General features: G+C 46.9%; 2 protein-coding genes across 2 annotated transcripts in view; one reads left to right on the plus strand and one right to left on the minus strand.

The window, feature by feature from the left end:
- LOC307214663 (uncharacterized protein) overlaps positions 1-12391 on the plus strand; it is a 112160-nt gene that overhangs the window by 70541 nt on the left and 29228 nt on the right. The window lies entirely within an intron of this gene.
- LOC307214706 (uncharacterized protein) overlaps positions 1-12391 on the minus strand; it is a 214116-nt gene that overhangs the window by 9645 nt on the left and 192080 nt on the right. The window contains exons 2-5 of the mRNA XM_079973626.1: positions 9468-9975; positions 9190-9271; positions 8823-8905; positions 6653-6779 (exon numbers count right to left, since the gene is read on the minus strand). Coding sequence (XP_079829752.1) covers positions 6653-6779; positions 8823-8905; positions 9190-9271; positions 9468-9884 — 709 coding nt within the window. The 5' untranslated portion in view covers positions 9885-9975. The remainder of the gene's footprint in view (positions 1-6652; positions 6780-8822; positions 8906-9189; positions 9272-9467; positions 9976-12391) is intronic.

The raw sequence follows: 12391 nt of genomic DNA on the forward strand, positions 1-12391 counted from the left end.
CTGGGCCACGCCCCCTGGGCCAGTTGGAAAAGGCCCTGGAAGGGAGCAGGCCCTGCAGTCCTCACCCAGCCGATGGTCCGAGGCCTCACTGTAGCAGGAGTCCCTTTATAGCCGGGAGAGAGGTCCTGGGCCACGCCCCCTGGGCCAGTTGGAAAAGGCCCTGGAAGGGAGCAGGCCCTGCAGTCCTCACCCAGCCGATGGTCCGAGGCCTCACTGCAGCAGGAGTCCCTTTATAGCCGGGAGAGAGGTCCTGGGCCACGCCCCCTGGGCGGATGGAAGTGAAAAAGGATCTAGAAATATGGTCAAATTTGAAGTTATCATTGCTAGGCCGAATTGTTGTCATAAAGATGAATGTATTGCCAAGAATGTTGTATTTGTTTCAAACATTGCAAATTTTGGACAAGGTGGACTGTTTCAAGAAGTGGCAGAGAGATATTTCTAGATTTGTCTGGCAGGGCAAGAAGCCTCAAATTAAATTTAAGATTTTAACTGATGCTAAAGAAAGAGGGGGATTCGCCCTGCCAGAAGTCAGGTCCAGCTAGCCTCCCCGAAGGGGGAAGCAGTGACAGGAGCAGTGTAACGGTCAGGAGAAAGGTTGCCGGCTGGGCGCGTGCGCCAAGTTCGAATGTACAGGCGTGCGGGACAGCAGAAAACCCGGATTGGGAACCAGGTCCTAAAGCCTGCCGGAGGCAGGGGGAAGACTCAGGGGACTCAGCGTCAGAAGAGTCTAGAAAGGGCAAGACCCCAGCGGACAGGCGGACCCAGAGGAGGAAAGAGCAAAGGAAGAGGTGGAGCAAGGCTAGAGTCTTAAACTGGTGTCTGGGGGGAGGAGATTCAGACGGAGCTTCAGCGGTCTAGAGTTTGAGACGTAGAGCTGCGCGCCGCGGCTTTGAAATCGAAACTGAACTTCAATAAAGACTTTTGTATATAACAACGAACTGGCGTTGGTCCTTTGTGAGCTGGGACCTCGGGCAGCTCTGACAGGCACAAAGAGTTGAGGAGGCTTCCGGCGATCGCGGGAGTGAAAGCAAGCGGGATCCCTCAGTGCTGAGAGAATCCAGCTTTTGAGGGGAAAAGAGAGTACTGCAAGAGGGCCGCAGCCCCCCAAAACACCCTTGAAAGGATATTCAAGGGGCAGGGTCCTGGCACGGTCCAACAGCTTATCCTCCGGGTGCCAAGTAACCTCTTTTTGGGAGGCGACGAGAGAGGCGGGGTAGAGAAGCAGACAGCAGGAGGCCATTTCTATCCCTCAAGAGTGAAGCTCCGAGCTTGCACACAGAAGCGATCAGCTCTCAAACATTAAGAAATCGAATTGGGACTTTTTAAAATACAAATCCATGGATTAGAGCCAATTTGAAGTGGGTAAGGAGGTCAGCCTTGCCTGGAATTTAAACTACACACAAGAACAATCTTCAGAGCGGGACAAAAACGTAAGTCAATGCAAATGGATTAAACTGATAATTTATTTGACTGCCTTTTAAAGGACTATAAGGAGTAACAGGATTATAAAGATAGAGAAAAGGGGGAGAGTCGTTTGGAAGGCAATTAATAGTCTTATCAGTGAGTCAGTGGGAAACGTCAGGGGAGAAGACTCCGAGAGCTTTCTACTTTTGTTTTTAAAAAGATCTGCGCAATTGGCAGCGACGGACTTTAAAACTACTGATTTATTAATTCTAGCCTGTGAAGAGAGACAGAAGATACTAAGAGGGAAAATACTGTTTCTTTACCTTAATTTGCTGGAAGTTTAAAAGAAGTTTGAGAGGAATTAGGAGTGTTTTTGCCCTCTGAAGTTCATACCCCCCCCCCGCCTGCTTCTCTGCGGAGTATTTGAATGGGATAGAAAGAAGCAAACTGCACCATTTTTGTATCTTTGATGGGGAAGGCTTTTGCCCTTCTCCTCTTCCCCTCTCTTTGAGATTTAACACAGACTTTTATTCGTTTGGTGGCATCTTATGGATTTTGATTTCAAGATATATCTGGCAGGGCAAAAAGCCGAGAATAAAATTTAAGTTCTTAATAGATTTAAAAAAGAGGGGAGGCTTGGCCCTGCTAGATATGAGATTATATTATGAAGCATTGTGCATATGTTGGTTGAAAGAATGGATGAAATTAGAAAATACAGATTTGTTAGATTTGGAAGGATATGACAATAGATTCGGTTGGCACGCATATTTATGGTATGGAAAAAAACAAGTGCATAAAGGTTTCAAAAATCATATTATTAGAGGATCTCTGATTGAGGTATGGGTAGGTACAAAAACCTACTTGAACCAAAAATACCACACTGGTTATCACCATTAGAGGCGATGAGTGTTAAAAAGATCAATATGACTGGGAGGTGGATAACATATGGAAGTTTAATTGAGAAAGAGGGAAGTAAGTGGAAAATGAAACCATATGAAGAAGTGAAAGAATATGTAAACGATTGGCTGCATTATTTTCAGATTAATGAAAATGGATAATTGATGATTGGATAAAATTGTGGAAGGAAGGGATGAGATTTACGGCATGTACCACAATTAAAGAAAATGTTATGAAAATGATATATTGATGGTATAGAACACCAGTTAAATTAAGTAAGATGTATAAGGTGAGTAATAAATGTTGGAAATGTAAGGAGAAAGAAGGGACATTTTATCATATGTGGTGGGAATGTGAAAAAATGAAGTGCTTCTGGGAAATGATATATAATGAGATGAAGAAAATACTGAAATATACATTTGTTAAAAAACCAGAAGCATTTCTATTAGGAATATTAGGTGGTGAAATAAAAAGGAATGATCAGAAAGTATTTCTGTATGCAGTAACAGCAGCCAGAACTCTTTAGGTCCAGAAATGGAAACAAGAAGAAACGCCTACGATTGAAGAATGGAGATCGAATTTAATGGATTACGCGGAACTGGACAGATTGACAGGGAGGATTCGCAACCAACAAGACCAAAGATTCACTGAGGACTGGAGTAAATTTACAGAATATATTAAAAATATTTGTGATAGTGATATAACGTTTGTAAGTTTTGAAGAAGTTCTGTAAGAAGATTTGGTAGAAATATTGTTTAAACAACATGGGAAGAAAAGATATATATAATGCAATCTGTGATAATTACGGAAAATTATCAGACATGTAGATGGAAGTCTAAAAGAAAAAAAGATATGTGATGAGTTTTTGATGTTTAATGATGTTATAAATTTGTTTTTATTGGAAAATTAATAAAAATCATATAAACAACAAAAAAAAAACAGAAAGCGATGTAAAATTGTACTGTTAAGTGAACAAGGCTACAGTTATGAAGAAATTGATGAAATATTACGAAAAACTTAACCAGAGCTGGCCTTTATATATTTCTGAAGAGGTATAAGGAGACTCAGTCACTACAAAATCAGACCGGTAAAGGCAGGGAAAGGTGCACAAAGGCAAGTGATGATGGACGAGTGGAGAGACTGTCCGTACACGACAGAAGAAAATCATCTGGGTGTATACAAGATGACATGGTGCAATGTAATGTGAAGTTGAGTGCAAGGACTGGTCTAAATATTAGAATTCTAAGGAAGAAGCCATTGTCATCTCTCAAGAAAAGGTTGAAATGATTAAACCCATGTTAACTAGACAGCGGAACAATGGGACAATGTTATTTGGTGTGATGAGACCCAAAACGCCTTGCTTGGTAGTGATGGCATGACATACGCGAGGAGAAGAATCAGAGAAGATTTACATCCTACTTGCATTAGGAACGCCTCGTGAAACACCCAGATAGTGTGTTGATCTGGGGTTGTATGGCAGCAAAAGGTGTGGGTAAAATTTACGTCATTAATGGGAATGTAAATGCCCTAAAATGCATAAATGAAATACTTGCGCCCAAACTGAAGCGTTCCTCAGGTGATCTTTTCCCAGATGCTGAAGCATATTGTCAGGGAACTGCCATCGGTTCAGGAGGGAGAGAGGAAAAGCCGAATGGATTACAGAGAGCCTCCAGGGATCATGGGAAGCAGCTCCTCTTCAACGGAGGAGAGTAAACACGGCTCCAGTGGAGCGGAGCTGCAGGAGTCGGAAGAGGCAAGGCGGTGCCAGGACAACTTGCCTGGCCAAAGCGGGGAGGAGAGGGGTCCTCCGTTACCCACGCTCTCCTTGCGCAGAAAGCATCCGTGCAGAGAGGGGAGGCGCAGACTGGGCGTCAAGAAGCTGCTTTGCTGGGGAAAGTTTAGGAACCGCCCACTCACGGATTCTGCCAGCGACTGAGTCAGCCACGAGAGAGTGGCGCTCCGGACAGATAAGGTTTATTTTGGCAGCAAAAGCAAGGCTTCACAGCTAAGCAGGGAGATATTTGCCTGCTTGCTCTCGAGCAACCCCTTGGAAACATTCCACACACACATATATATATATTCTATTTTATACTTCAACAGGATTCCGCTCCATGTCATGTTGCTGCTGTGTGCAAAAGGTGCTTTCAAGATAAAGGTATTTCACTGCTGGAAGGGCTGGGAGTAGCCCAAACTTTAACCCAATCAGAAATCTATGGAGCCGACTAAAGAAACTTGTTAGTCAGAAACAACCCAGCAATAAAGTCCAATTAACGGAGGCAATAATTTAATCTTGGTTTCACTTTATTACAGCTGCAGAACTAAAAACTTGGTTCATATCATGAGAAGGCATTGTAAGGCCGTAATTAAAGTTAAAGGTTGCCAATAGTTATGACTGCTGTTCTAATAAATGGTTATGACTGCTGTTCTAATAAATACTCCTTCATAAAATTCATTGCATTACATCCTTCATTAAATTATCTTTCCATTGATATATAATTTTATGGTATTACTCCACACAAAAGTGGTGTTATGAGGCATCAAACCTCAGAAATACACTTTTCACAAAAGGTTTCCACAATTTTGGCCACTAGGAGAAGTTCACTTTAAAGTTAATGTTCTTTTTATATGGGATCAGATTATTATTATTTATGCTTCATGTTTATAAATGTGTTGGAAGCCATGTTTATATATGTGTTGGGGCAACCCAGCCAAATGGGCAGGGTATAAATAAAAAATATTATTATTACTACAGTGGTACATCAATTTAAGAGCAGCCCTGTTCCGGAAAAGATTAAGTTTGTAAACCATCTTCATCATCAGCGTCATCAGCATCACTGCTACTAAACCATCGGAAGATGCAGACATTTCGTGTTCCTTGCCTCAGGAGACAACGAAAGTCAGAAAGATCAAAGAAACGGCTTTCCCAGATGTTGAGAAAACTCCTCCCCAGATGCAGAACACTCTGAGCTGTTAACCCTGTAAGCTCTAAACTTCACAACTTATCTTTCCTAAGAATTCTGAAGCTGACATTTAAGATGGCTTGGGCAGTTCAGACCAGCCCGGTCGTGGTAGAAAAAGGAATAATTTGAGGAAGATTGTTCAAAGAAAAAACTGTAAGTTACTGTTTATTGTGGGGGTGTTAGGTTCCCAAGTGTTATAGGGGCCACGGTTGAGCTCTGTGAAAATAGATGAGGTTGGTCACATAGAGGTATTTTTTGAATTTCCAGGCTGATATGATGATCCCTATGCAAAAGCCTTTGACTGTGTCGACCACAGCAAACTATGGCAAGTTCTTAAAGAAATGGGAGTGCCTGATCACCTCATCTGTCTCCTGAGAAATCTCTATGTGGGACAAGAAGCTACAGTTAGAACTGGATATGGGACAACTGATTGGTTCAAAATTGGGAAAGGTGTACGACAAGGCTGTATACTGTCTCCCTGCTTATTTAACTTATATGCAGAATTCATCATGCGAAAGGCTGGGCTGGATGAATCCCAAGCCGGAATTAAGATCGCCGGAAGAAATATCAACAACCTCAGATGAGCAGATGACACAACCTTGATGGCAGAAAGTGAGGAGGAATTAAAAACGTTTTAATGAGGGTGAAAGAGGAGAGCGCAAAATTTGGTCTGAAGCTCAACATCAAAAAAACGAAGATCATGGCCACTGGTCCCATCACCTCCTGGCAAATAGAAAGGGAAGAAATGGAGGCAGTGAGAGATTTTACTTTCTTGGGCTCCGTGATCACTGCAGATGGTGACAGCAGTCACGAAATTAAAAGATGCCTGCTCCTTGGGAGAAAGGCGATGGCAAACCTAGACAGCATCTTAAAAAGCAGAGACATCACCTTGCCAACAAAGGTCCGTATAGTTAAAGCCATGGTTTTCCCATTAGTGATGTATGGAGGTGAGAGCTGGACCATCAAGAAGGCTGATCGTCGAAGAATTGATGCTTTTGAATTATGGTGCTGGAGGAGACTCTTGAGAGTCCCATGGACAGCAAGAAGATCAAACCTCTCCATTCTGAAGGAAATCAGCCCTGAGTGTTCACTGGAAGGACAGATCGTGAAGCGGAGGCTCCAGTACTTTGGCCACTTCATGAGAAGAGAAGACTCCCTGGAGAAGACCCTGATGCTGGGAAAGATGGAGGGCACAAGGAGAAGGGGACGACAGAGGATGAGATGGTTGGATGGTGTTCTCGAAGCCACAAACATGAGTCTGACCAAACTGTGGGAGGCGGTGGAAGACAGGAGTGCCTGGCGTGCTCTGATCCAGGGGGTCACGAAGAGTCGGACACGACTAAACGACTAAACAACAACAACAACAATGACGATCCCACAGGGAGCCTTACCAAGAGAGGCCACGGTCCCACAAGTCTCCTCCATGACGTCCTTATGCAGAGCTCTCTGGTCAGGATCCAGCAACGCCCACTCCTCATCCGTGAAACGAACAGCGACATCTTCAAAGCACACTGGACCCTAAAAGAAAAAAGGAAATGTCCTCCTCTGAGGCAGCAGAAATTTGATCTGCTACATAATGCTCTGTTGTTTCCTTCCTGTAAATTGCGGTGTTGTTTCAATAGGATTGTTTTGCAGCACATTTTAATTATGGGTGCTTATTTTATGTATCCGTTTTTGTGCAAATAGGTGGAACTCCTCCTTGTGTTTCCCAAGTCATTCTGCCTACGCAAGCGTTCCAGTTTCCCCAATGGAAGGATCCACTTTCTCCTCTCCTTGTGAGATGTTCTGGGAAGGTTCCCTCCCAATGCCCTAGAGCCAAATTCAAGGGGTTCATGGGGGCATGGAGAGGGGGAGGAATGGGGGCAGGCCCCATTTTCCAGCTCATGGGGCTGGTTAGGTGAATCCAGGCCGCTATTTCTTCTCATTTGTCCACTGCTTAGAAACCAATTTTTGCATTCAGTTATCAATCTAGAAATAAAATAAGCCTGTTTTTGATGGCCATCTGTCTTGGATGATCTAGCAGAGATTCCTGCATTGCAGGGGGTCTCCTGGCTCTGAGAGACAAGCAGGGAGGGTGGCTTCTGGCAGAAGGAGAGGGAGCCCCCGGTGGCTCCTCCTTCTCCTGACTCAGCCTCTCGACCTTCTTCTCCCACTCGCCTCCTTCCTCTTCTGCCTCTGATTCTGCACTGCATTCTTTTTTTTTTTTAATAATTTTTATTAACTGGCCAATCACATCAAATTAAATCACATCATATAAATTCCGAATTACAAAGCCAAATTTTTAAATTTTGTTGGGGGAACCCATACTTCAAGATCCAAAGGGGAATTCAGATCATCTTCTTATTACTGTGTTAATGTCCAAATCAGTCCCAATCAGTCCAAACAAAGTTCATAATTCTATCCAGTCTTATCTTGGTGTTGCCACATCATATCTTGTTCGTATAATTTCTCTTTTTCCTTTACGATCTCTTCTGTTAGTCTCCTTAAGCCGATAGCAAGTGTAATAATCCTGTGTGGATTTCCCGTTCCTTCACTAAGTCCAGATGGTTTCCATATATCTCCTTCGTAGATAACATCACTTTATCCATCGTAAATTTTGGCATTTGTCGCTCTTAAGTCCCACCGAGGAGTTGATTCACGATATGTAAACAACTCTATTTCTCTCTTTCTCCTCCCAGACCCAAGAGCTCCCACAATGCCTCACAAAATGGCGAACGGCATTTTTTCCTGACTGCGTCACTCCAAAACTCTTAGCTTTCCAGCTTCATCTTGAAACATTGCTTTGGATCGAAAGTTTATCTCCACACAGCCTTAAATCCACAGCTTAAGTCCTTAATTTCTGACTCATTAGGGGAGGGGGATTCTTGTTAAATCACATAAAAAGGTAGAGGCAGGTTTTTCCCCCCCTCCCCCCTCAGTCATTACCGTATCTTGACGTTCTTCTCATATTTTATTGTTGTCTTGTTATCAGAGATCTCTTCTGTCAGCAGTATTTACTCCCCTTTTTCCTTGATGTATGTGCAATTAATCATGTCCAAATTATTTCTTTTAAAGATCATTGCAACCAGCGGCGCGAATCAGGGACGGCGTCGAGGAGTGCCGAAAATCCCACAGGAGGGCTTTGTGCCTAGTGCCCCCACCCCCACAAATTCAGGGGTGGTATAGGGCACAGCAGGCAAGGGCCGTCCCCCCCATAATCCTGGGGGGGGGTTAAGGAGGCTAATTACCCCCACCATAGCCTCCAAATTACCTTGTGTGGGTCGGAGAGATGTTATTGTCAGCCATCTTCCGATGCACCACCTAGTGGCCCCCCCTGATTCTGCACTGCATTCTGCCACAGAGTCTCCCAGCTCACTAAGCCCTGTTTCCCCTTCAGCTTTTGACACCTCCTCTTCCCAGGCTTCCCCCTCTGACTGCTCATCCTTCCTCCACCTCCACTCCGTGGGGTCTGAGATGTCTTCCTTTCCTGGCTGCTTCCTCCCACCATTCCTCTGTGCCCAACCAGTCCATGACATTGCTCCATCCCTCGGCCTCTGTCCCCACAAGGCAGCTTCCCCTGACCTGATCTGGTTCCACAGCCGCTGCTTCCCTTCTGCCCCCATGAAAAGGCGGATCAGGAGGTTTTGCTGGTATCATTCTGTCACCTGCAAGAGAGAAAAGGTTAGCAGGATGCCAGGAGTGCCTGCTTCTCTCACAGGTGAAACAGGGCATCTCTAACCACAGATGGGCCTTTGAGAAAGCCTTACCTGCTGAGAGTATTTGGACATTTGTGCCCATTCCATATGTTAGTTGTGCAGAAATACATCTCCCCTCTTCTGGACCCTTGTTCCCGACTGTCTCCCCCCAAAACAAGATGAAAAGATCCCTCAGATGTGTTTGAAAACCAACAGAATGAGACCAAACGGAGAAAAACCACCTTCCTCCTTACCCAGTGGCCTCTCTCTGGTGTTCAACGGAGGCCTCTCTGCCTCATAGGAATCCAGTTCCATTTCTGCAAAGAGATCCTTTCCCTGAAAAAGAAACAAGGATTCAAAACAGAGAATGGGGGACAATATAAGAAAGAGAATAACAAAGATTTGAAGGGTGTTAGATCTCATTCCATGGATGCCTTGCAGAAAAAGCATGGGCCATCAGCAGACCATTATGGGATGTTCTCTGTCCTGTTTGGAGCCCCTTGGGAGTATCCAGAGGAAAGTCTCTTCTCACCTGCTTTCTCTCTGTCTGCATTCTCTCCTCTGCCTGACTCAGGAGGAAACCTTCGGCCAGGGCCACTGCCTGCGAACTGGTCTCCGCTCCACAGTCCCTCACCCAGCTCTCCATCTCCGGGGGAAGGACAGCCAGGAACTGCTCCAAGATCACCAGGTCCAGCATCTCAGCTTTCGTGTGCCTTTCTGGCTTCAGCCACTGACGGTCAAGGTGGTAGAGTCGGCTGCAAACCTCTCGGGGTCCTTTGGCCTCCTGGCAGCAGAAGTGCCTCAACTGCTGGCTCTGCACCTCTGAGCGGAGGGTGTCCTCCTCACCCAGGATCTTCTGCACAGAGTTTCCCCAGAATCCCCCACTGCTCCCAGTTTGGATGTCATGGCCTCTTCCTGTTTCAGGGTCAGCTGAATCTCGATGATCCATCTGTGCTCTCAGGAAGTCTCTGAGAGATCGGAAGGAACCCTTTGGTCTTCTGCCAAGTTCTGTCTTTCTTAAGGAGAGGCGCTAGCAAATCCTACAAAGCAAATACATTGTTCTGTTACAAAAGTTGTCTAATATCAGGAGAAGAAAAAGGTTCCTTGAGGAAGCATGGATGAGTCTTGCTGGGAACTAGAGCTGGACTGCACCACAGCCCAGATCATTAGCTATCTTGGGGGGGGGGGGGAGAGGAAGAAGAGTAAGAAGAGAAGAAATATGTCTCTAGCCTTCTAGCAATGCAAAATGTGGAGGCAACGGAAGGGATTTCTGGGAGATGAATCAGCCTGGTTTCTCCTGCCTTCCAGTCAATGCCTGAAGTCTGAACTGACTGATAAGGGAGTCATTTGTATTTTCTGAAAAATGGATGCATGGCTCTAGTAGGGGTCCTCACCCGGGGGTCCTCAGGAGTTGTTCTCCCCCCACCCCCACTCCCCTGCTTCTGTCTCCCTTTTTGCACTTGAACTCTCTGCCACTCTCCAGGCAGACCCCTTGGGGTGGGGTCACTTTTTCTTTGCTCTGAGGGCCAGGTATGTTTCTGGCCAACCCCCTGAGGGCCAAGTTTGCAGGGCCAAAAACACCTCCCTTGAAATTTAGGGCAAGGTCCCTGGAGCCTCAGTGAGTAGCAGTGCCCATTTCCGGCTGCTTTGCCAGCACCAATCCCTTTGGGAGAGAGAGGATGTGGTCCTGGGATGCCCTGCTCTGGGTGCGAGGGGATTGCTGCAGTGGCCTCTGTGGGGAGCTGCCCTGGGAGACACTGGGAAACTGGATTGCAATGCAGCAGCCAGACTATGGGCTGGGATCTCTCTCTTTATTCCTCCCCTTTCTTTCCCACCTTTTTTTGGGGGGGGGGAGGGGGGCTAGTCCACCTCCGGGACGCAGGTGGCGCTGTGGGTTAAAGCCTCAGCGCCTAGGACTTGCCGATCGAAAGGTCGGCGGTTCGAATCCCTGCGGTGGGGTGCGCTCCCGCTGCTCGGTCCCAGCGCCTGCCAACCTAGCAGTTCGAAAGCACCTCCGGGTGCAAGTAGATAAATAGGGACCGCTTACCAGCGGGAAGGTAAACGGCGTTTCCGTGTGCGGCTCTGGCCAGAGCAGCGATGTCACGCTGGCCACGTGACCCGGAAGTGTCTCCGGACAGCGCTGGCCCCCGGCCTCTTAAGTGAGATGGGCGCACAACCCCAGAGTCTGTCAAGACTGGCCCATACGGGCAGGGGTACCTTTACCTTTACCTAGTCCACCTCCTCGTCCAGCTTTGGAAAACCATTTGCAGATGTTTCCTCTGTTGTGCAATGAGGCTGAGCGATGTCACACAGAGTTAAAGTCCCAGGGACCCCTTTGTTTAAAGGAGGGAGATTTCAGGGGAGTCAGTTTTTTCTGAAAGGCCAAATGAGTTTGGGATCCTCTGATCTGCAGGAAGGAGAGCGTGGCAGCCCTGGCCCCTCCCTGGCAGGACCCTCTCCTCCTCCCTGACTTGGGGTCCCCCCCCCCTGCAGGAGCAGATCAGGCCCCCCAGGCCCCCTCCCCTGCTGCAGCCCTGGGACCCCCACCAGATCCCAGAGAGAGAGAGAGGAGACTCACCAGATCCCAGGAGGGGAGAGCGAGGCAGCCCTTGCAGCAGAGACCCCAAAGCAAGGAAAGGACTGGGGAGGGAGGGGGCTTGGCTCTGGAGGACCTGGCCCCCCCTTGCTTCCTGGCCTCTCTAGGAAGGCAGCTCACTTCCCTTTAACCCTTGCAAAGCCGAGTCCCTGCAGCTCAGCCCTCTCTCGCTTTTCAGAACCTCAGATTCTTATTATTTTTTATGGATTAAGGGGGGCAGCTGCCCCCCCCAGCTCCGCCCATGCCCAGATATCCTTTTGGGCGTGAGACTCTTGGCTGGACTCTGAGCATCTCCCTCCCTTGGCCAGAAACCAGAGGAAGAGCCTGCAGGGAAAAGGGCTTTGCAGGAGGCAAGGAAGCTCCTCCTGGAATTCAGGAGTGGAGAGAGAGGAGGGGATCCCAGGGTCATCTAGTCCAACCCCAGCAGTGCAGGGATCTCCGCTCAAGCATCCAGGGCAGATGGCCGTCCGATCTCTGCTGAGAAACCTCCAAGGAAGGAGAGTCCCCCACCTCCCAAGGGAGACCTTTTCCCTGCCCAACTGCTCTTAGATGTCCCTCAAGGCAGCGGGTCCTGAGTTCGAGCCCTGCTGAAACAATGGCACTGGCTGCCAAGGAGGAACCCAGCAAAGTTCAAAAGAAATAAATCCTATTCTCATCATAAATGAGTAATACTTTCCTATGCATGCTTTTTTTGCTGATATACAAAGTATGCCATGTCCCTTTCCAGAAATGCTGAATTTCTAACTCAATGCACTAAAAATGGATGGTTGTTATGCTTAGAGAAGCTTTTAATATTTTATGGAATATTGTAATTTATATTTTGTTGGAAGCCACCCAGAGTGGCTTGGGAAAAACCAGCC

Source organism: Podarcis cretensis (genome assembly GCF_951804945.1).
Source record: "Podarcis cretensis genome assembly, chromosome: 4".
In the NCBI taxonomy this organism is placed as follows: Eukaryota; Metazoa; Chordata; class Lepidosauria; order Squamata; family Lacertidae; genus Podarcis; species Podarcis cretensis.